This window comes from Acanthopagrus latus, chromosome 5 (assembly GCF_904848185.1).
Source record: "Acanthopagrus latus isolate v.2019 chromosome 5, fAcaLat1.1, whole genome shotgun sequence".
Classification (NCBI taxonomy): domain Eukaryota; kingdom Metazoa; phylum Chordata; class Actinopteri; order Spariformes; family Sparidae; genus Acanthopagrus; species Acanthopagrus latus.
The window spans coordinates 14,077,866-14,102,344 of record NC_051043.1 but is presented as its reverse complement, the minus strand read 5'-3'; the positions used below and the strand labels follow the sequence as shown (position 1 = coordinate 14,102,344).

Sequence of the window (24,479 nt, the reverse complement as noted above, 5' to 3'; positions counted from 1 at the left end):
AGGGGTAATATCTAGTTTTGAAGAAATTCAAACTCAGAATTGTAATATTTACAATATTAATGAGGTTATAACTTTCCATCACTGTTCTCAGAGGGAAAATAAGCTCCCCAGAACACTGTTTGAAGCTAGAAAGGTGGCAGAGTCCACTACAGAGTAACACAGCATGAAACTTTGGCGTCATTTAAGGTCAGTTTATTCAGTTTAGTCAGTTATAAAAAACAAAGAAAGTTTGTCGAGGCAGGAAAAAAAAATAACAGTAAAAGAAGATCCTTTTCTTTTGATCAAAATGTCTTCCCTAAAACTACACAGTGCACCTTAAACACATTTGTATTTAAATGATTAGCTTAAACAAACACACAATCATAAATAATACAGTAATTCAATTCAAACAAAATAATTAAAAATGCTTTTAAATGGTTATTTTTCATAACATGCTTCTTCTGGCACACTTAGGTGACATGGACATACAATTCAACACAATTTCAATTGAGTCAATCATTTTATAATATTTTTTCTCCAGTTTCCAATGTGTTTTTTGAACACACTAGGAGGACATTCTTAACTTCGCTTGGCTGCAGCAAATTAGTTAGGTACTCATGTCTCTGTTAAGACTAAAGCAAGAACACCGAAGCAGCTCTTGGGACCATTAAGTTGTCGATCAGATTCTGCAGTGACACAAGATTTCACACTTGATCCTCTGATACAACAGGTGCTCTGTCTGTGGTGCTGAAGCCCCTGTGATGGGTTACATTGGTAGACACCACTCCCTGTGGTGAACATGAGAACTACAGGACCAAATTGTGAGCGTTTTGCCTTGTTTTTGAGATACTGTAAGCAAAAAGGACTATATCAGCTAATGATAAGTTACTAGAGAACCAGCGGGGACATGATACATGCAAACATAATTAGGTAAGTATTTATCTGGAAATCATAGAGATTAACTATGAACTATCTGCTGAGTGGCAACAAGTAGTGACAGCTCATTATTTACTAATTACTTGATAATCAGTTACCCCGTCCCGCCCACACACACACACACAGAATATGATGTGAATATAATGACTAAAATATCTTTGACAATACTGCTGTTTCTGATTTGTTACTGAGAAATTGATAGTGAACTCCTGCTTCTTGTCATAAACACAAAGTGACGAGGGACTTCTTAGTAACTACTCGGTATGGTGTAACACGTCAAGGTTAACAAAATGTGTAAATAATGATGAAGTTATTAGTAATTACAGAGTGTATCTGGTAACTACTCAGTGTTATGTTCCACTAAATAAAGATGCATAAAAAGAGTAACTAATGATTAAGTACTTATGACTTGTCATTCATTTATGCCCCTCAGCAGCTGGTTTTTATAGTTTATGAGGAACAACTCATGCAAAGTGTTTATAATTAATGGGAGTAATTCATCTTTTGCAAATGGATATAAGGACCAAATTCTTACCTTTACTGTATCTGCATAAGCAAAATTAAATGCACAACAATGATGAAAACCTCAGGAAGGTGTATTAGTATTTGTGTGATATGTATTCATGGTTGGTAGAGCTGCCTGGTTGTCACCACAGAGCTGTTGTACCTGGTGAGAAGTGGAGAGAAAAAAAAATGTTAATTTTATTCATGACTGATTTGATATCACAACATTCAATAAGTCATCAGAAAAGTTGATTAAAGCAATGCAAACTTGATTTTTCTAGCATTCTGCGTTCAGGTTATGTCAGGAAATAAACAACCTGAAGGCAGAATGCACAAAAAATCAAGTTTGCAGTTTACATTCCTTTAAATAACTTTTAACGACACCATCAATCGGTCAGCTGCGTCACCTGGAGAAGTGGGAGGAGTGATGAGCGGTCAGACCTGTCTGATGGAGAAGAGCAGAAGAAGAAGAAGGAGAAGAGGAGGAGGAGGATGATGATGAAGAGGTGGAGCAGTGGGTGGTATCCTGATTGTGGCAGAGACGCTCCCGACCACAAAAACACAGAGACTCCTCAAGAGGAACCACAGGGATCCCTGCCAGAGCTGCGTTCTGACACACACAAACACACACACACACACACACACACACACACACACACACACACACACACACACACACACACACAAAATGAATCAGTTTTCAGTTTTCAGTGAGGTGTGTTTGTTTCCCTCCCCTGGCATCTACCTTCTTCAGGATCCTCTGGTTCTTCATGTCCTGTTTCCACGGCATCACATACAGTTTGGGGATCATGGGGTGTCGTGCTGAAAACGTTGGAATGTGGGAGCTGGATCGCCTCGAGGTCAATATCAGACTGAAGTTAGACAAGGTCACACAATGTTGGCTTCTTTACGTCCATCACTTGAAGCCTCTTGAAAACTCTTATTGTGTCCTTAAGTAAATTTCAGATTTCTTGGATGTCAGATTTTGTTTCTTAGCTGCAAATGTTTCACTGTTGTACTGGTGGTGAGGTAGCCAAAAAATAAAGCACATTGGAAAACAGCTATGAGGATGTGCGTATTGAGATTGCACTGCTGTGTTATAGTAATCAACCATTTTGTATTTAGCTAAAGGTCAAATTTTCATTTTTTCCTCTGTTGAGCCACTGAAGTCTCCAGGTTTAAGAAAATCAGTAAACAGATAAAAACAACAAACCGCTGAGTTGTTTAAACTGGAATCAAAATGTTCACACCACATGAATAAATGTTTAATGTGGTTTGGCAGTTCACTTCTAAGTGTAAAAATCAGAGTATTACTCACTCATGTTGGTGTGAGCTCCCTGCAACAGCTGCCATGTTTGTTGACTGTCAGGGTCGCCTTAGAAACCTCCCAGTGCATGGTGGGTAGTGGGTAGGATTACAAGAAGACACTTTGGGAATCAGCAAGTGAAGTGGAACTGACTGGGGTCTCATTTTGTTCTTCTTTTAATTTTCTTAGATTGGCTGTTTCATTGTCTTCTTCAAACTCTCAGCAACAAATCAACTTCTTGAGGGGCTATTCACTTACTACACGTCTTTTGTGTTGCATTTCAGTACATGTGTACAACAAAAAATGGAGCATATAAGTTGAAGTTGAAGTGCCTTCTAATGCGATGTGAAGCACTATGGAGGTGAACAGATTCAAAGACAGGGTCACCTCTTACATCTGCAGCTTTAGTGTCATGTTAATGTTAGAGCTCATTTCTGTAACAGCTACAACCAAAATCTGTCTTGTTGACATTTATTATGTCATATAACAAATGTCATATAACAATTTTCATGTGACATAAATCAACAAATCTAATGAAAAATAATGTTAAATAAGCAGTTACAACAAAACACAGCAAAGAACAAATAGTCAGCTCAGCTGCACATCTAAAGCAAGAGAGCCAAGTCCTTAAAGCTAGCTAGAGATAGCCACTGCTAGCCTTGACTCCCTAACTGTTATAGGAATTTGTAATATGTCAATTTTGGTTAATTTACATCTTTGCACTTTAATTTGTTATCCCACATCAGTGAGGTCGAAGATAAATCCAACAGATAAAGAGAGCAAAGTTAGTCTTGCTTAAAAAGCTTAGCAACTGTCAGATCAGTTTATGACTCTAGTTTGTTGTGATTGAGCCTCTTGTTTTGTGTTTGTTGATATCAGTTCTCTGTTTTTCCAAACCTTTATGTCAGTTCATTTTTTTCTCTACTTCAACTTCAGTAAAAAGGAGTAAAGCTCCTGCCTTTGTGGGGCGGGGTTTAATTTTTCCACAAGGTAGCAAAGTATTGACCCAGCCTATGCTGCTGTTGATTGGCTAGTACTCACTTCCTTCATTGATCAGCTTGGTTATGCTTAGATATGAGAAGTAAGATCGGTTAAGGTAAAAAGATCAGGCCAATCAGGTCATGCCATTAACTCCCTAGCCTGAATTTGTTCCCCAAATTGCACCTCTGTTTGAGAATGAAAATATGTATGATGTAATATTTTTCATAAAAGTGATTAAAAGAGTCTTTGGGGAATAAAAATATCCTACCATCCTATGGAAACCAAGAGCTTTAAAATGAACTTATGGGCTTCTCAAACATCATGGGTTAATTATGGTTTGATCTATTGACCTGAATCAATTCTTACATCATAGGCACAAACTGGGGCTAAGTAACTCCCATATGACCTACATAGCATAAAGTAAATGGTTGTAACTGTTACACAGCAATAAGTAAAATATAACCTGGGGTGGCAGCATTTCAACACAGAATGTGGCAAACATCTAACAAAGAGGAAAAAAAAGCAGAGATATAACAGCAAAAATAAAACTTTATTTTAAAATAGAACTCTATTCCCCAACAGAGGAAGTCATTGCATTTTTGTGAAGACCTTGTAATTATAATTTCTAATATTTACACATCACAGTCATCAGAATGTCTGTAACAGTCAGTCGTACAAGTCTCAGCTGGATAGTTAGTTAATCAGAAGTAGCTTTGTGAAGTTAACACATGGGACAGCTGCATGTCAAGTAGATGCATCAGTACATACAGTTAATTTAACCATCGGGAACAAAAAACAGTGTGTCATTTTTAAAGCCACTATGTGAGATCACCGGGTTGTTAAGTCCCTGCAGTGGGAAAAAGGCCCCACTCCTTTATGCATTTCTGGTCCACATTGGAAATGACAGTACGTAAAACTCTTCGGCAGCACGATGTAAACATGAGGAAAACCCACTCAAGGGGTGTGCGTCAACACTATCAGTAAAAGCAACTCCAGCCAAGTCCCTGTGGGCTGAAGTCCAGCAGTGGTTTTCAGGCCAAAATGTCATCATGTAAACACATTTCTGTGTTTGCTATTTCAGTTGACCGAGAACATCAGCGCTGAGAACTTAACCTTAACCTAAAAAACATCTAATCTTTCACTGCTTTATACGTAAATGCAGCAGCTGTAGTATTGTAATATTCACAACATTAGATTTAAAATTCTACCAGGATGTTTAAATCCTGTTCCGCTGATGAAACGTTAATCACAGGTTGGTTTGTAATTACAGCTGATAGAGCCACTCTTGTCTATACTGACCTCCAGTTGTTTAACTCTCACCTCGCTGTGATGTAGAACTCTATCGTGTCAGAACACAGTGACCTCGCTGTTGGGTGTGGTTACAGGTGAGATTTTCCAGAGTGAAACACTGCTCTTTAATCTCGCGTTAAGTTTCTTTCAACAGTATTTACTGCATCATCATTTCCCAGGTTTTCATGCCAGTCCAATACGTCTCAATATTGTCCGGTTCTAACATCCACTATAATAAACTATATATTTACAGCTTATTTACAGAACTTCCCAGATAATATACTGGTTTCCAGCACGTTCAGCTAGCTTCGTCCAGCAGTCTCTGCAGGTTCTTCTGTACCTGGAACAACAGACAGTGTGTGTTGTAATGCACATGTTGTATTCTAATTGTTTAATCTGAACATAAACAAAAGTTATATAATATAATATAATATAATATAATATAATATAATATAATATAATATAATATAATATAATATAATATAATATAATATAATATAATATAATAATAATTTCAGGGCTGTTAGCTGCTGCAACAGATTTGTTTTGCTGTGATCATAGGTTAATTTAGCTCAATATCTTGAGAAAACCGGAGGCTAACTTCTAAAGATTCATGATGCTAATCATGGACATTCTCGACTTCTGTCATACTTTCTGTTCATGTTCATAGAGAAGATATATATACGTGTTAATTAGTGAGATTCAGGTATGTTGGTAAGTGAATTGTTCTAACTTTGCTTCCAGCCATCATGCTAAGCTAAGCTAACCACACCCTGACACAGACACAGGATTGATATCAATCTTATCATCCTCATTAAATGTTGAACTTTTCCTTAAGTTTCCTGTTCATGGTGACATAAAGTGTCATTTTCTTAAGCTTTCTGTGTTCATTGTTTGCTTCGTCTTACACTTGATTAGCTAACTTGAGCTCCATCCTCCCTGTTGTTATTTGTCTCGGCCCCCTGAGGTTTTATTTCTCCCCAGCTGCTTGTTTTTCTATCAAGCTCCTATTTTTCATATAGAAAATAACACATTTGCAACCAGATCCAGTGAAAACAGCCTCAATTACAATCTGATGCACTTTTGACTCTTGATACATTTTTGCTGATGAGACTGTCGCCTGCTGCTCTGTGTCGGGATAAGAATGTCAGCCTGAAATGTTAATGTTACCCAGACGCACCAAGCAAAGACTGATGGATGAGAGACAAGATCTTCTTACAGATGACGTCCACACCACTCTATGAACAGATCACTGACTATAAATGTTTGATTAATGGCAACAAGCCTCTGGTTACACTTCGCTCTCTGGAAACTGGCGAGGTGAAAAACATCCCTAACACAAGTTTACCTGCTGTCTGCTTTGCAATAATTGAGATTATGAAGTTGAAAAAAAAGAGCCCTTTTTCTTGACCGTTTGATCATATGAATAATGTGATTTTGTCAGCGGAACACTGGATGGGAATTGTCAATTGGCTGAAAAGACTATTTGTTCAAGAAATCCCGAAAAAAAAAAAAAAAGCCCTGGCAGCTGTTTGTTTTTCAAAATGTCACTGATAAACCACCAAGGTTTCTTGGAATTTAGGGATGTAATGGGTAGAAATTTTTCTTGTGTCTTAAATGTAACATGGAAGTCACAGACAGACAGACTGACCTTCTCCAGCTTCATCAGGTTGATAGTCAGCAGTTCAGAGAAAAGCTCTGTGTTCACATCACTCCCCTGCAGGAAGTCACTGCTGGGAAAATCAAACAACAGAGGACAAAGTTTGAATATCTCAAGAAAAGACAGACATGTCTGTAAACAACCTGGATCAAAATAATGTAGATCATAGTCATGTAATCTTGTATTTTGCAGTCCCTATCATCCACGTTATATCTACTGTTCCTCAAAGTACCACTTCCCTAGAAAACATCAGAGCTGTGTGACCTTGGAGATTAAACACAAAGTGTGTGGCCGTACTGTGAGCATTAATACATCTATCTCTAATAACTAGTAGATTCATGTAGAGAGCTGAAGAGAAAGCAGAATTTCACAGATTCTCTCCCTGACAAAAGAAAACTACATTCAAATTCCCGCTGACGTTTGAGATCTCACAAATAACAACTGAATTCAGCCTCGGAACAGAGCTGTCCTTACTGTGGCTCGCTTCACATGCCGAGAAAAAGATAGTCATTTTCTTAAAAAAGTATAAAACCTTGAATAATGATGTTTATCGAGCTCTTTCACATTGTTTTTGAGCGTTTTTCCGCTGAACAAGCTGAGTGAACTTACTCCTGGTGGGTTAACTCGCTGATGGAGCCGAGTGTCGTCAGTCTCTGCTCCAATGAGACGATCTTAAAGGCCAGGTAACAGGAGGACAGGACCAGGACACACACCCTGAGAAAATGACAAAATGAATGAATGGGTGGATGGATGGATGGATGAATGAATGAATGAATGAATGAATGAATGAATGAATGAATGGCTGTAAACTCACAGAAACATGTAGACAAACAGCACAGTGTTGAGAGAAAATGGTTTCACAGTTCTGCTGTCGGTCACCAACTCTGAGCCTGGAAACAGATTAAATAATCAGTTTGTTAAACTGACATACATCCATCTATTGATTTAAGGTTAAAATGAACTTTCCTTGTCTTTTTTGACTTGTGAAACACATATAATATACAAATAGTGACATCAAGTCCATTTAGGCAGGAAAATTAATAAAGTAATAAACTACGAACATGACATGTGACCTGCACTGTAAGATCAGGATATATGGGACAGTTTGGAGTGTTTCCGGATTAAAATAAACTTCTTTGGTCTGTGGTCTGTAGTTTGCAGGTTAAATCTGGAGGGTTACAGACTTGATCAAAACCTCTCAGCTCCTTCAGACTGTCTCTCGCTAACACAGCAGACCGGACCGTATCCGTACCAGTGTGGTGTGTGTCGTGCTGCTTGTTGTCCGAGCTCTGCTGGCTCTGATGCTGGTTCTTCACTTTGTGCTGATGGTCCGCATGTTCAAGAGGAGCTGAGCTGTCTGTTTGCTTCACCACATCCAGAAACGGAGGAACAGGGAACTCTGCAGGATGGAGGAGGCAATAAGTGGGAATGGGAAGAATCTGAGCCCTTTTCAATCTGACTTTGAGCAGATATGTTTGATTCTGCTGAAATGTCCTTGAGCGAGACACTTGTTTTACTATTGCCATCTAGTGGCGCCCTGAGTTTGGCTCGGCCCTGGGAAACCAACAAGGGAACTACAAGTGGCAGGTTGTAAATGAACTCCAGTGGAGATTAAGACACATCTTTCCCCCCCTTGCTGTGGTTTGTGTCCAGCTGCTTCACTTCCTCTACACTTGTTTTCTCTTGAGCTTCTCTCAGGCAGTGTAATGAATAGTCCTCCATACCTAGCTGACCATGTCCCTGTTTCCACTAATGAAATTCCAACTGCTTAACATTTTCAGATTTGTTAATTTAGTAAAAGCTGATTGGAGTTTTGAGATGCGCTTGAAACGCTTGAGATAAATCTCATGAGCTGTATCCGAAAAAATATGAACCATTGGTAATTATTATTAGCTACTCTGGTGATGATTGGTTGGTCATGATACCTGCAATCTTCTCGTAGTCCTGGGTCTGGGAGTCAGAGCTGCTGCTCTCCTCCATCTCCTGCCTCCTCTGCCTCACTGCTCCATCAAGATCGCCGAAATCACCTGGAAAACTCTTCACAGACGCACAGACATCATGTCACTTTTTTTGATTGACTGCCTAAAATCCAGTTTTTACATCCTGTTACATGTTTGTTAGGTGTAAGGATAAGCTTATAAAAACAAAATCACAAGTCAGAAGCATGTGTGAAGTTCAATGATGATGCAGTCTCATGTTTGAAAAGTCTGGGCTGATGCCAAATGAGACAACCTTCAAAAGGGATTTTTTTTTTTTTTGGGTGCATAAAACAGAATACAAAAGCTTAAATGAAAGTATAACAATTCACACATATTATCAGTTTGTAAACTTTTAGAAAGCTACCACTTTTTGCCTCATCTGTGTTATCTGCCAGCTGAACTGGTTCTTTCTGCACATATTTTAGTATTTTAACATACATTTCTCCAACTTCTGCTCCCACAAGGCTTTGCCATTGATATATCTCATGAGTTTGGGTAAAAAAAACCCCAAAAAAACCTATATACAATACATCAGGTTGACTGGGAGGATGTCCAAACTTACTTATTTTGTTATACAGGCAATACAAAAATTGATGTGACTGGCTGAGGTGTGCATATTATCAGTAGTACATCCATCATGTGACACAGTGTTGTGTTGTTTAAGGGATTTTGGGGAGGTTGTTTTTCTGACCTACCAGAGGAAAACGAGGCGGCAGAGGTGACCTCTGACCTCTGAAGCTGTTATCTGCTGAGGAGGGGATTGGACTGCTGCATGGACTTTTCTCCTGTACGCCAACATACCACATACAGCTAAGATACAGCACATTTCACAGCTCGAAACGTTTTCAGAGCTTTAATCTAGAGATAGCCGGCTATTGTGAACAGTGCCTCCAAGTTTCTGCTTTTGTAAGAACCCTCATTAATAATTAGTCCACATATGTTGACATAATGGCAACACAATATTGTTTAATAAAGATTTGAAACTTTGAGTTTTAACAACCTTAATGCTACAAAAATAACATTTCTGGATTTAAGGGGTTACAACCCATAGCCTAAAAACATATTAACATTATTCAACATCATTGTCACGTATCCCTGACTTAAGTTGGCCACGTTTGATTAAAGACAAATGAAATTTGCATTCAGGTTTTCTATTGGTTTTCATGTGTATCCAAAAAAAAAAAGAAAACTCTGTCCTACCTCCAGATGAAGACAGACGGACATCAAGATCTTGTAGGTGTTGTCTCTGGACAGGAACGACACGAACATGTACTGCAACACAAAACACAACTGTCTCACTGTCAAGTTTACAGGTTGTTTTGGTGTGTGCCAAATATTTGGAGCTGATAGGGTTTACTGGGTGCTAGGGCTCTAAAGTGACTCAGGAACTGACTATAGTTGTACAAAGATGAGCCCTCGCATGTTTGTCATGTTATTATGTTGGACGAAACAGCTCTGAACCAAATCATTCAGGTGATGGCTTTGATTTTAAAGGAGGAAATGCTGACAGTGTATAGAGCCAAGTAGCCATGTGTGAGCTATGAAATTGTGATGAAGCAGAGTCCTTCTCACCCTGTCGTTTGCGGTGGCGATCACCAGAGCATTTGGCACCAGGATGGCAGTTTTGGTCTTCTTGATGTGAGTGACGGACATCACCGGGATGGCAATCTGGGATGAACGACAAACCACCAGAATGATATAAAATTGATTTCTCAGAGCCAAAGTAAAATGAATTCAAACTGATGGCACTGGCATCAGAGAAGCCTGATATCCGAGAAGACTTCCGGACACAGCAGCTCACCCCACCTCAAAACGTCACTGACTTTTGACCTTGCTCTGTGGAACTTCTGCGTTGTGCTGCAAGTTAGCGGACTCCGTGCCTGACCTGATGTTAGCTACTGTTGCTCTCTGTTTGCGGAGCAGAGAGAGGCACTGAGACAAGGCACGTGAGAACTTGCATAAAATTACATCCTTCAGAGTGTCACGGTAAATCTGACCTGAGTCCTTCACAAAGAAACCACAGTCCAGCGGCTGCGACTACGTAACAAATCATCCACAGGCCTGTATCAGCAACCGAGGGAGACGGGGAAGGTCTCATTTTTCATGTCATGTTAATAAAACGCTCACATATGGCCAATAAAAAAGTGATAAGTACGTGTAAATTGCACAAAATTGTTGTAGAGAGCCCTTTAAAAGAATGACCCTGCTGCCTGAGTAGAAAACAGAGTACAGTACAGTCTATGTGTCATTTTCTTTAGTCATCATTAGACATGAGTTGATGCATGACTCCTCCTAGGACACTAAAGCATCAGCATGTTAGTGTTAAGCATGGAAAATAAAGCAGCTTGACAGTTTGTTCCACAAGTAAGCAGTAGGTCCATAATCTGCTGGCAAATTACTCTTAAGATATTTATCAAAGAACATCACAGAAGGTTTTTTCTTTTCTGTAAAGTCTGATATCCTTGGTCCTACAGTCCCTGAAGGGAGAACAAGATCCCTCACTGATAAGGAGTTAAAAAAAATGTCTTGTACGTTTTTCACCTCACTGACCTCCTCTGTGTCATGTTTACATGTCCTTGAGTGACGAGTAGATGATCTACAAAATGTGTTCTGATAGAAAAAAATGGTGTGTCTTGTCATCTGTGCTCTCCGCTGACAGTTTTCCTTTAATAATTCAGGCCAACATCTCTCGTCAAATCAAACCTGCCGCTGTCAGCGCATCACTATTCACCACAAAGCTGCGATAACACTCAGCCCTCGCACATCATCAGAAAACGCATTCAATCTGTTGCACTGAAGCCTGTGTTCCATCCTGTGTTCAACAGAGATGTCGCAGCTCGATACTCCCAGCGACACACACTAAAAGTACACCATGCCCCACTTTGCGATACCTTTGTGTCTTTGCCAAACACCTTGGAGTGGAAGCAGATCCAGTGGTCAGATACGAACATTCGGCCCTGGTAGAGGATGTCTTTCTGCAGAGCGCAGGTGTAACCTGACAAACAGGTAAAGAGCATCAGGTTGCTGAGGGAAAACTGCAAAACACTTCTTTTTTGAAAGTGTTAGGGGAAAAAAACAGAAAAGACAAACACGGCATTGGGATCCAAGAAAGATCGTGTTATGTTTTATTCATAGTGAACCTGCAGCCATGTGTGTCCTGTTTTAAGACTTCAGAAAACGTGAACGTGTTTAACGTATCAGATGCACAACTATTATCTAGTCCCTCATTCAGTATTTAAGGTGGTGAGGATAGTTGTGATCATTAAAGACTTACTCTGTCTGAGCTGCTCCTCTTTGCTGATTTCCTTAAATATTTTATGGTACTGGCAGTTGCTCTTAGAAAGCTGAAACACAGCACGCAGACACACAGACACACACACGCACGGTCACACTGACTGCTCAGTGATGCTTGTATATGCATGGAAAACCCACTGAAACACACAATGTGACTATTGATTATAATTGAGAAGCTGTAAAAGTGACTCAGACTTGACAAAGGTTGAGGTTTTGAATGTCCCATTTCTTTTTACGTTTTGGAAGGGTTTTGAATGTTTTCACATATATATCATTGACATCAAATCTGTCACGTCACTATCAGTTACTGTGAAATAAAGGCTCAATTGATGACTGGTACAAAAGGCCAGTCAGCAGAAATAACATCTGATACCATTCAGCTGGAAAAACAGCTGCCTGATCGACCTCAAGCTGTAATGTTTATAGGTGTAATAAAATACATATCGGAGTTTACTTTATTGAATGCTCACCTGGCTGTAGTGAGACTTCTTCCTCTCTAACTTGGGGTCTGATTCTGTCTGGACCTGTGTCAGCAGGGAGTTGTCAAAGGTCTTTGATCTGCAGGCAGAAAAATCAATAAACTTTACAACACAACTAATATAACATCAAACTGATTACACCTTACATGACAGCATATACACACACATCTGCCGTTACAAGGCTGTATAAGTAGACGTGACAACCAGGGCTAGCTGGTTAGCATGCTAACTTCAGTAGAAATCTCTGCATCACGGCAAGTAGACGTCTTTGTCATTACATCAACACTGTTGTTTCTTCACAATCTGCTGAAATGCAATTCATGTTTTGAATGTTTGAAATGAAAAATGTGGCCATAGCGCTACTTTAAATCTCTGCATTTAGTTCTGAAATAAAGGACCAGTCGTTGTCCAGTCAGCTTTTATTTTTTTAGAGATTGTTTTGCCCCTTTGGCAGACGATGTAGCGTCACGAACATGAGGCTTGTAGGAAATACAATACAATTTAAACATCATCACATTGTGCAGTCCACATATATTGTACTTCATAACAATACATTCAAGCAGAAAAAATGTGTCAATTGCCGTTTTAAGAAAATGTAAAAAGCAGGTAACACTGTAGTTTACCTGACTAATGCTGGTTTCCTCCTGCCTGATTGCTCCTGTTGCTCTGGATCGGCCTGCAGAGACTCACTGACCATCCTCTCATATCTCAGACGCTCCTCCATGTTTTCTAGGTCTGAACTGCAGAGCAGAAAGAAAACAGTCAGACATGAGGCAGAATTATTCAAAATATGTGTTTTAGCTGAAACAGAAATAGTGAGTGATTGGAGAAGGGATGCACAGTGCATGGAGGGAAACATCAGGATCCATAGCATCTTAATTATCACTGAGGTAAGTGAACCGTTGCAGCAGGAATGTATTTAATTAAGGTTTAGTGTGGGTTTAAATCCACTTAATTATTTCAGAAAAATAAGAGTGATAACTAAACTGAATATTGCTAACAACATGGTGTTTTACAGTAACATTAACCATCTGTGACTGTACAGAGACATACAGTTATGATAAATATAGATATTAGAGTCTGACTCACAATTAATCTTTGACACAGATACATATACAGATATATGAGGCCAACATAAGAATCAGCTGATGTTTTTTTCACCTGAACATATACTTGGATGAAAAGAATAGCAGGTTTTTTAAGTCATGACCAAAACATGTATTGAGTCAAAACTTCCTTACTCAAAATAATCTTTTCTCTGCTCTCTGGAGGACAGACTATTTAAGGGGGACTCCACTTCTTTATGACCTTAAATATATCTCTGAATAATAAATGTCGAAGATATGTTTAAGGTCAACAGACTGTACACAAAGATAAGGACTAATATTATCTTTTTTAATCAAATGGCCTGTAGGCTGAACTAGCAGTTGGGGTCGTTGTAACAACCAGGTATTTCCATTATTAACTGGAACTCGTTCTTTCAGCACTGACAATCATATCATAACATCTACGAACAGTACTATTACTACCATTACAACAACAACTCATGCCATCAGCATATTGCTTTAAATGTAAAACACTCCTCTTTGAGTTGGTTTACAGTCAAAAACTCACTGATAATCCCTGTCCCCATGCTTTGCAGTTCCTCTGTTTCCCTTCCTGGCATCTTCCTGCGAGGTCTGCTGGTTCACACATTGTTCTATCATCATGTTAAGCAAGTTTTTACTGGCAAAAATACTTGTCTGTCTCTCTGTTTTCCGCCACCAGAACTGAGAGGCAGGGTGAGCTGACCCTGCAGCCTGATCCTCTGTTACTTCACCTGCCTGTGGGAGTGTCTGCTGGGCCTCCTGGTCTTGCGTGTCACAGCCAATCAGATGGCAGGACAGGGTGCAGTGTGTTTCTGTGTGTGTAAGGCTGTGCGTGTGTGTATGAACATTTAAACCTTTGATCAGTGACACAGCTTTGTTTGGAGAGTTTCATTTTGCTCTCTTTGACGTTCCAGTACACTTTAAATTCGTGTCTTATTCATTCCTGTTCTACTCACATAAAACCTTGGCAGGTAGAAAGAAGTTAACACGATGTTTTCCCATGTGGCCCATTCTAGCTCAGGTTACATGGGAACAAAACTTTCTTCTCCTTTTTTTTTCTTCTGTTTTTACCTCTTGTGGCTGCACAAACAGGTTGTAATCTGATCAGCTTCCTTTTGCTCATACAAGCTGTATCATTTATTTCATTATATACATTCCGTTCAGTGAACTAACTTAGCATGAAACTGTGAGTTTTTGTTGTCAACAGGCAAGCAGAGCAGTCAGTGCCACATGCCTCCTGGTGGTTGTTGGTGATGGTGATTGCTGATTACAGTGAAATGAAATGAAAATCCTCACAAGAGCCGTCATTATTCACTCTGGAGCAAAGAGGCCAAATAACACACACACACACTGAAAAGAATGAGAATAATGCCCCCAAGCTATGCAGAATTGAATTCTCCCCGCAGATATTTAGTTCCTGTGTAAATGAAGCTTGAATACGGATATATGATCCATCTAGTATACTGCTCCTGTGTGTGTGTGTGTGTTTGTGTGTCTGTAATCTGAGCTGACTGATATCGGCTCTGGGCCACTGGGCCACAATGACAGACAACAAACATCTTATGAAGTTCCTCGATCAGTTTTTGTGTGTCATTCTTTTGTCTTCTCTCTCTCTATTTCAGCATTCCCAGAATCAACCAGTTTATGTTGCGTGCACAAGCACAAGCACCCACCCACACACACACACACACACACACACACACACACACACGCACGCACACCCACCCACCCACACACACACACACACACTACTGGTCCTGCACGCTTTATTTGGCATTATGGCCATCACCATATTATTTTTACGAACCAGAAGTGACAATATTTGGTTGCAAGGGTGGAGCTGGGGAGCATACTGATAGAACCTGTGGTTGCAACTTGTCAATTATAAGATAGCCATGCACTTTAACATACCCTTCTTTACGGTCTAGTTCAGTCTAACGGGATCATAATTTACGAAATGAACATCATGCTCAATTTAAGAAGACTTGAAACAGATAATTGAGACCATAAACTCATTTGGAATCTGAGGTACTAAATGAAATGAGAAGTAGGGTCATTTTCTCATAAGCTTACATACAATCTGACTTAATTTTGAAACCTGTGGGGATGCCCCCTGCTGGTCATTAGAGATAATCAGTTCAGCTTAAGATTCACTTCTCAGCCTATGGCGCGCCGTTTATATTCTATAAAGTCAACGGTTTTAAATGTGGAGCCACAGACAGATAGTTGTTAACATAGCTTAGCATAAAGACTGAGAGCACAGTTGGACAAAGTGAAAAAATACACCTACTGTACCAACACGTCTATAGCTCACTGACTAACAGTCTTTTGTATCTTTAACAGATTGTAAAAACCCAGAGAACAGTGACTGTCTGTCATCATGGTGAGGTTCATTTTAAGATGAATGTTTGCGATTGTCTAACAAAAATCTAATTCTAACGTCAACCTTTAGACCAAGACTGAACCCTTGAACCATCCTTTAAAGAAGTGGGTGAGAGAAATCAGTGTTATTGGCTGCCAGATTTGTTCCAGTATTTGTTGTGTTCTTGTGTCAATTTCCCTCATGACTGACACACACACACACACACACACACACACACACACACACACACACACACACACACACACACACACACACACTAGCACACATGCACTTTGAAATACAAACAGGGTTGATCTGTTTGCCAAATCTTTTTCCCATCAGTCGTCCGTGGTTGTATTTTCAACATTGCTGATTCATCTTTTTTCTCATTTCCTACAATACTTTGTGATGAGTACTGTAGTGTCGTTCTATATGTATTGCAGGTATTGTCACTGTGTTCTTTATATGTTTCTTTATTTCTTATCTATTTCAAATAAATGATGTATTACACATTTCTTTGAAATACAATAAGTTCTATTTAATGCTACAACAGGCAGTGCCAGACAATTACTTTCAACCTGCTCTGGAAAATGTGAAATGTCATGCATTTTAGTTGCTTGGACTCATTCCATTTAAGATGTTGTGACATGAATGATCATTCCTGCAGACTGAGTCTTCTGCACACATGTTGTGGTGTGTAAACAGAGACCAGATGCCCTTTGAAACACAAACACAAACTGTATGAACTGCAGCTCGGGATGTAAATAAAGATTTAGGCTCTATTTTAACCATTTCCAAAAGATTCTTCCCCAATGTTGGAAACAGAAATTCAGTCCAGAAATGTGGAGTGTTTGTGTGTGAAACAGAGAGTGCATATCTATATAAGCTGGGAGGTGGGGGAATCAAGAACATTTTTTATCTACAAAATGGGAGCCTGAGGGGAAAAAGTTTGGGAACCACTGTCCTATAAATTATGAATGTGTCTCTTTAATGGCAGCAGAACAGGCAGCAGGAGCTGCAAGAGAGGCTCAGGTCAAACTGGGTTTACTAGACACTTTTGAGGCTGACTCACTCTAGAAGAAGTGTAATCTGTAGGATGACAGATAGATATATGTGTGAAAAAAATGTCCTCAAGGGATGTCACATGTGTCTGTGTCCGCTGGGTCTGAAGACTTAGAGTTTGAAAATGAATAAAATCTGGGGCTGTGAATGAAGTCAGCTCACCTTACCTCTGTAGCTCGCTCATCATCTCTGCTGCAGGCTCTGGGTGATGTTAGCCACTACTAGCATAGCATACCCCAATCGCTGACCCAAACTGTTGCACTGTTGGTTATGTAGGCGCCATATTTTGTCTAGAAAAATGCATGTGATGAAATCCCCGTTCCCATCAAATTTGCTCTTGTTCTTAAACCGGATTTGTTAAAGATTCTGGTGTTAACAAGCGGACTGGCCAGTGTTTCCACTGGTGTTGAGCCGAACCATTTTACTACCCTGGTTTTCACTTCAGGGCAAGTAAAACATATTTTTTGGTGGTTCAAGCTGGGAGCCAACCTGGTTCTGACCAGTTACATACAGGTGCTCGAAATGGCGAACAGGAACTGGACCGGTTCCATGTTGTTGGCGAAAGGGTGAAAGAGACAATATCTCTGGTTTCTGCTGCATCAATTTTAGTGCATTTCTGTGGCGTCCAAGGCTACAAACAACACATTCAACACTCAGATTCACCCTACTGTTTCTATTCAAAGAGAACAAATGCTGTTGGGAATAGATTTCTAGGCATCAATTCTGGGGCCAATCTCACTTTTTCAATGTTTGAATGACTCTAACTAAAGACAACAGTTCCAGTGAGGGAAACACTGACCCACTGAACATCAAAGCTAGAGATTCAGTTTGTAAGAGTTTTTGCAGATAACAATTTGATCAAAAGCTTATCTTACCGGTGATAATGATGTCCAGCTGTGTTGAACGCGTTACAGTGAGATTTGGACATTGTGTTCTTCCTTTTCAATTGCAACGAGTTGTCTGCGCTGTAGGTCATTGCAGCGGCAGGATCAATGGCTGACACCTTGGATAGCTTCTCTGAAGCGTATCTGCACAGTTCACTGCGACATGTGGTGGATTGCGATTTGAATGAATCCACCTTCTACCTCACTGATTTTCCAGTCTGTCCATGTTGCGTTGCTTGGGACTATTTACCCTGTACTTGTACCTCACTTTTTTCTCCCCACTATATACTGGTGAAGTAAAAAGTGACACGCCTCCAAAACCCCAGCAATATAAACACGATATTACTGTGTGTGACTGTGTACAGTGGCTGTGTTTGCTTGGTCTGATGACATTACAGTGTCCAACAGCCATTCACTGTAGACATTTCACTCTTCCTCCTGCTGCCCCAAATCTCTTATCAGTGGCTCTGGTCAATGACAGACGAGTTCGGTGTGTGTTTGCACTTTCACGGCGAGACATTTTGTTACATTTTAGAAGGGGCTGCACGGATACGTGTCATATGAACATTTGCACAATATGTGTCGTATCGCCTTAACATTACACGTATGTGAGCTGACATTCCGAACAAGAGGAGGAAGGAATGGCGGTAACAGACAAGAGGAGATGTTCCAACATCCCTAAGCATGAAACCACTGGATGCTTTTAACAAGACGTAGGGACATTTTACAGCCATAACTGAGCTAAAACAGGTACGTATCACATGCTGCACACCATATTGACATCTGTGCAAAAATGTGCCATCTCACGTTACGTGTTATATAACCTGACTTCACATCAGTCAGAGTTGACGTTATGGAGTTGACGTTAACGGAGAAACTGATGACAAGGCTTTCAAATTGGTGACTGCAGTTAGAGACTGCTTTTTGAAATTTGTAAACAGGAAATCTGTAAACAGGGTATCTTTAATAAGCCAATGTTTTTTTTCTGCCTTAACCTAACCAGAGACTGAGCCCAGCCTTGTGACAAGAGAGAAATAGAAAATGACCTAAAGCTGCAACACAAAGAAACATAAAGCCGTAACTTATCGAGATTTTGCTGAAACATACTTAGCTTACATTGATTCTAGTGGTTTCATTTGCCTAAACCTAACAAGACCATAAGCACAACGTTACATTATCTCAACATGAAATTAGGAAAAGAAACCAGATATTACTTCATAAAGACATAAAGTTTTAATGTCTGTGTGAAAGATGTAAATTGCCACATTATTTTCTGCCTTTGACAGAGTTATGTGTCCTTCGGGAGAGAATATAAACAAGGTCCAAGCCAAAAAAGGTTCTGAGTATTGGCACAAAATACCAGCTCCCAGACTTAAAATATTGATATATCCGCCTCTGCCTTCACAGACTCACAATGGATTTCATTTCCATCCTGTCAAGAGCGTCTCTAAAACCAAAACCTTCCAATAAATTCTGCATCTAATTCTTTGAACAACAACTTTCCTCACAGTAACACTGCTCACAGCTAAATACTTACCATCTAATTTCATTTTAATTTGCCCAGTGTCTCCGGGATGATTAAAGGATTCTGTCATCAAATGTCTTTACACACTCCTGTGGGCTGCTGTTGTATTTATTGCATTACTCTAAATTGTCATTCGTCTACATTTACTCCCCTTGTCCCTTTAAGAGACTCTGATAATGAGTTTCCGTCTGTGTTGACTGTTAGGGTTTGCAAAACATTATTTCTCCACTGCAGCCACACGGCCACAGAGAGAGACTTTGAATATTTCTTCATTACACCAACAGCAGGAAGCTAATGTGAAAATAATCATTTAAACACGTTCTATTCATTCCTTTTTGTTCCGCCTTTTTATTCTTTAATCGGTCCGTCTGAGGTGGTTTCTAGTTTTCTACACTGTGAAGATTGGAGCACATGAATCCTTTAAAACGAATCCTGGTATATAAAACATTATGTCTTCTAAAAAGGATGTTAAGAAAAGATATGTCATGTAAAGAAAACTGACCTTTTCATTCAGCTGAGCTTTCTCTAGTGAATTACTGTAACCTTCAGTAGGCTGTTGTTGTATAATTGTATTATTTATATGGACGTGTGTGTATATGTCTGTTTATTTTCATCTCCTCTGATTCTCAGTTTTTTCTTTTATGATCCTAAATTAATAAAACATATATATAATCTTATATATGTTATTAACATTTACATTCTGTATTCTGTATATAGTCTTTTCTTTATTACCAATATTATCATTATTTTATTGTGTATTTTTCTATTTTGTCTTTGGTCCTGCTATTCATTTCTTAAAATCTATCACTACACTGCTGCTGTGGCAGGTGACGGATAAGTAAAGTTAAACTGATCTTATCTTTGAACTGCTTTTGTACTAAATAATGTTATACAGATCGAATTTTACATGCAAACTCATCTTTTGAGTCATACCAATAATTATTTTGCTCTTTACAACTATTCAAAGCTGACATGAAATAATTTACACAAAGTGTAAATAAAGTTTGTTGACCTTGTTGATCATGTATCTGACTGTTATTTATCTGCTTTGAAGAACTTAGCACTTTTAATTGTTATATTATAGGCATTTTTTACTTCTGACAATCCAAATTTGTAAATATACACTTTGCTTGTGTTGTTTGACAGTAAATTAAAAAAGAGAGTATGTTTAAGTTGTTGTTTAGCAATAGAAGAAAAAATAACATGCCTTGAGCAGGACAGTATTCTGTATATTAGAGTTTATCTGACTAATATCTTTTATCTTTCCACTGGAGACGACTACTGTCTACTGTCTACTGTCCCACTAACAGGTACACAGGTGTTACAGTGGCCCCTGTCACCAATCAGTGAAATTTTAAAGATCCAGGCAGGAGCAGCTGATGAGATGCATCAGGCCTTTAAATCTGGTGGGCATCATCAGCTACACCTGAGCTGATGTTTAAACAATAGAGGAGAGGCCGCAGCGCCCCCCTGTGGCCCCTCAGTGTCCCCTCCTGAGAAAGGAATCACATTCTTCTTTCTTGCAAAATACAGTCAAGACATTATTCAGGGTGAAAGAAAACAAAACACTGTTTTCACTCCGCAGAGTATTATACATGCAGAGAAACACGTTATGTTATATTAGACTAAACGTGCCAATTTTGCAATGTCTCTGTGATATGATATGATTTTTTTTGTATAGGCTAGTTTATTTTTAGTGTTTCATTTAAATAATTAACATAATGGTGTATGAGTTACTTTTTTTTTTTTTTCTACAAATGGGACGTGTGGGCTACATAATATGATACCTACAAACATCTGTCTGAAACTCCCCGCTGTCATTCAGCCTGGTGTAGTTTGTGATGGAGCAGGCCTGCTCCAGCAGCCTATAACAGACCTGCATGTGTCCACCTATAGCTCGGTGCTGTGTGCCCACTGCGGCGGGCTGACAATGACTTGAATGCTGATTATTGTGAAGATCGACAAAGGACACGAGGAAAGGAGGAGATGAACCGCTTCCTGAGAGCTGGGGAGAATGGAGGGCTGCTGACGGACTGCAGGGAGCTGTCACCCAACCACACCGCCTCCTCCTCCTCCACCACCTCCACCTCTTCCTCCTCCTCCTCCACCGCCTCCTCCATCTCCATCACCTCCTCCTCCTCCTCCTCCTCCTCCTCCAGCGCCGCTGGCTCAGCCGACAGACACGCGGCCCTGCCCTCGCTCCAGACGCGGGGACCTGTCGGCGGTGGCGGCGGCAGCGGCGGGTCGGAGCCGAGGAGATCCGCGCTGAAACGCAGCCGAGCCGGCCGGGAGGGACGAGACGAACCGGAGGCGGCGGATCGCGCAGCGGCTGCCGCGGCTGCGGTGCGCGGCGGCGGCGAGTTGTGCGTCGGGCTCGGTAAGCAGCAGCAGCAGCAGCAGCAGAGTAGGGAGGCTCAAGGACGCAGCGTCGGTGGAGACGGTCTGGAGATGATTTCAGCGGTCAGCAGAGACGCGGACGGCTGCGGCAACAACAACGGCGTCTCCGAAGTGACCACGGCCTCTCCTGCGAGCTGCGCCAAAGGAAAGGAGGAGAGGAAGGGGAAGAATGTGATCCGGGGCTGGAAGAGGGAGAGGGACAGGGAGAGGGACAGGGAGAGGGACGCCGCCGCTCCTCCCGCTCCTCCGGTCCGGACGAGGAAGGAGAAGCCCGCCGATGGCTCGTCTCCTCCTCCCTCCGTCTTCCTCCCGTCGTCCGCCCTGCCCGAGCATCATCTGTGCCGCGACGGCCCCGGACACTGCCACTGCGCCGCGCCGGACTCCAGGATCACGGGAGATACCAGCAACGTAAACAATAACAATAATTGTGGGAGTAGCGGCGGCGGCGCTGCCAACAAAACCGCGCTGGAGTGTGGAGTTAAGAGCGGCGGCGGCGCTATTGTTGTCAGGCGGCAGCATGACGACACGCCGGCGGCCAAGAAACACAGGGGAGCCGAGAAGGTAAGCGGCTTTTTATTGTCTGGAGGCCAATAATAATAATATAATAATTAAAAAAAAAACACAGTGACATAAAACAACCCCCCGAAAAAACAACACAAACAAACTACTGCTTCACACCTGCAGCTGCTTCACCCTCCAGTGTGGTTCTGTCACGGAAACATTAAAAAGGGAAAAAAAGAAGAAGAGGGAAATGAAATATTTTTGGTATTCAGAGCACACACACAGGGAGCCAGATGCAGGTGTGAAGGCCACAAAGAAGCCCGTGCAGCAGCAGACACACAGCAGGGATGTTTAAATGGATGGATGGAGGGATGGAGGGATGGATGACCGCCTGCCTGCCACATGATATCTGTTTCCTATTGTTGTTGTCCAGCTGGTGTCATTGTTCCCAGTCTCACTGTCTGTCTGCTGATATTTTGCCATGCTGATGTACAGAGATGAGATTTTTTATTTTATGTGTGTGTGTGTGTGTGTGTGTGTGTGTGTGTGTGTGTGTGTGTGTCTTTTTTTTCTTTTGGAGGGGAGATGAAGAGAAGAGCAGGAGGAGGAGGAGGAGGAGGAGGAGGAGGAGGAGGGAGGCAGCAGTAGCAGCAGCAGTGTGTCCTCCATCTCCATCCTCCTCTTCTTCCTTTTGGTACCATTTAATCCAGTCCTCCTTGTTTTTTTGCTGGTGACTATTTACACATTGCAGTCACTCAACAAAGGTGAGAGGGGGATGAGAGCAAACCTCTTTCTTCATCCTGTTAAAAAAAAAAAAAAAAAAAAAAAAAAAGAAGAAGAAGAAGAGAAAATGTTGTGGCATATTCACAGGCTTTGTTTGCTCAACACCCATTGTGTCAAAATGAATCAGGTGCTGGAGCCAAAATCTTTGCGAGTAAGACATAAATACAGCGGGGCTGACAGGTTGGACCGCTGAGCTGTAGCGAGCCGCTCCGAGGTCCATTTTCTAGTCGTTTAAGTGCAGAACAGGGGATGTGGCCAATTGTGAAATTATTTTTTTTTTTGGGGGGGGGGGGCTTAAATAAGTTATCCGCAGGAGAGACAAAGATGGAGGAAGATGGAGGGATGGGTGGAGAGGTGAAGTGGGGGAAAGAGATGTTTGATAGAGAGGGAGGAATTGGACGTGACAGCAGAGGACACGGGCTGAAAGAGTCTGACAGACACAGGAGGGGGAAAAAAAAGAAGCAGGCAGATGGAGGATGTCTAGAAGGAGTTCTCTCTTTTTTTTTCTTTTTTCTTTTTTTCGGGTGGATGCAGGATTAGACGAGGCAGGAAAAGCCGAAGCGTCCTCCCTGCTGCTGGCAGATGCTGCTGACAGGAGGAACGCTGGCCTGCCCCGGCTGCTTTGTTTATTTGTTGATCTGAAGGATTCCCATTCGGCGGCGAAACACACACTCCCACACACACACACATATACTCACCCTGAGCTCTTCGGTGACTGTAATTCATTCCCTGTCAGCAGTAATCTGGGCTCCACTGTGGAGTTTTAGAGTCCCGTGATGGTTGTAGTGGAGCTCCGGAAGCTTTTACACCCTCTAAAACAATAACAAACTGAGATTTATTTTGACATTCAAATGTATTTGAAGGATTTAAAGATGAGTGCCTGAACGTTTGGCACGCACAGTGTTGACAGTGGGATGCGTACCTGCATCTGTAGCGCTGGTTTTAAACCTGACTATTCAGACATCTTCGTTTTTTTTCCATTGTGCATTGAAAAAAACGTCAAGACCTTGGACTTTTCATAAATTACTGTGGTCTCCTTTTTCCTGCATAACATGGAGGAGACCATCAGCAAGAAGATTGGCTATTTCTACACATCTATTATATTATTCTTGATGCCCTTCACTGGGTCAGATTCCATGAATTAAAAAAAAATATTTGCAATAGAGTGCTGAGTGAATAAATAGACTCCTTTTCACGACAGACATTTTGACTTGTCAAAGCAGGAAAACCTCAGGGGAAATTTGTAACATTAGCGAAGGCTGCACTGCGTTTGACTGAGCTAGTTCCTATTCATGTACTCTCATTGACTGGAACATTATACAGATTGGATCCAATGATAATGTTGTTTGGCACACCAGTGCTTCTCCGTTCTTTGACAAGTTAGAATGTCTGCCATTAAAAGGGTCCACTGAGGGGCCTCACAACCTGAGGTGCAGCACATCGCCGGTTTTATGACAGAAATGGCTAGA

At 40.9% G+C, this 24,479-nt stretch overlaps 2 protein-coding genes across 5 annotated transcripts in view; one reads left to right on the top strand and one right to left on the bottom strand.

Moving 5' to 3' along the window:
- Window positions 1-4,237: 4,237 nt before the first annotated feature.
- On the bottom strand, window positions 4,238-18,060 carry LOC119018884 (GRAM domain-containing protein 2B). Of its 3 annotated transcripts, none has more exons than XM_037096889.1 (14): window positions 17,796-18,060; window positions 13,032-13,148; window positions 12,400-12,487; window positions 11,910-11,979; window positions 11,527-11,630; window positions 10,208-10,303; window positions 9,836-9,907; window positions 9,331-9,420; window positions 8,582-8,693; window positions 7,909-8,055; window positions 7,471-7,546; window positions 7,266-7,370; window positions 6,648-6,729; window positions 4,238-5,336 (listed from the first exon to the last, which is right to left on the bottom strand). In XM_037096889.1, exons 1-14 carry the CDS (start codon window positions 17,894-17,896, stop codon window positions 5,295-5,297), a joined length of 1,302 nt encoding a protein of 433 aa, XP_036952784.1. In that variant the 5' UTR covers window positions 17,897-18,060; the 3' UTR covers window positions 4,238-5,294. The 3 variants fall into 3 exon arrangements, with proteins under 3 accessions (XP_036952784.1, XP_036952785.1, XP_036952786.1); XM_037096890.1 differs by lacking the exon at window positions 17,796-18,060 and adding an exon at window positions 14,023-14,236; XM_037096891.1 differs by lacking the exon at window positions 9,331-9,420.
- A 1,993-nt stretch (window positions 18,061-20,053) lies between these two features.
- znf608 (zinc finger protein 608) overlaps window positions 20,054-24,479 on the top strand; it is a 48,510-nt gene continuing 44,084 nt past the window's right edge. For both annotated transcript variants that reach the window (XM_037099463.1, XM_037099464.1), the window contains exon 1: window positions 20,054-22,287. In XM_037099463.1, the coding sequence (XP_036955358.1) occupies window positions 21,316-22,287 (972 nt within the window). In that variant the 5' untranslated portion in view covers window positions 20,054-21,315. The remainder of the gene's footprint in view (window positions 22,288-24,479) is intronic.

Excerpts from the sequence above, each read along its gene's own strand:
- LOC119018884 (XM_037096889.1), bottom strand. The coding sequence starts at position 17,896 with ATGACCTACAGCGCAGACAACTCGTTGCAATTGAAAAGGAAGAACACA. Across the intron at positions 11,631-11,909 it reads AGAGGAGCAGCTCAGACAGA|GTTACACCTGCGCTCTGCAG; the intron begins GTAAGTCTTTAA and ends CCTGTTTGTCAG. Across the intron at positions 8,694-9,330 it reads TGCCGCCTCGTTTTCCTCTG|AGTTTTCCAGGTGATTTCGG; the intron begins GTAGGTCAGAAA and ends GCGTCTGTGAAG.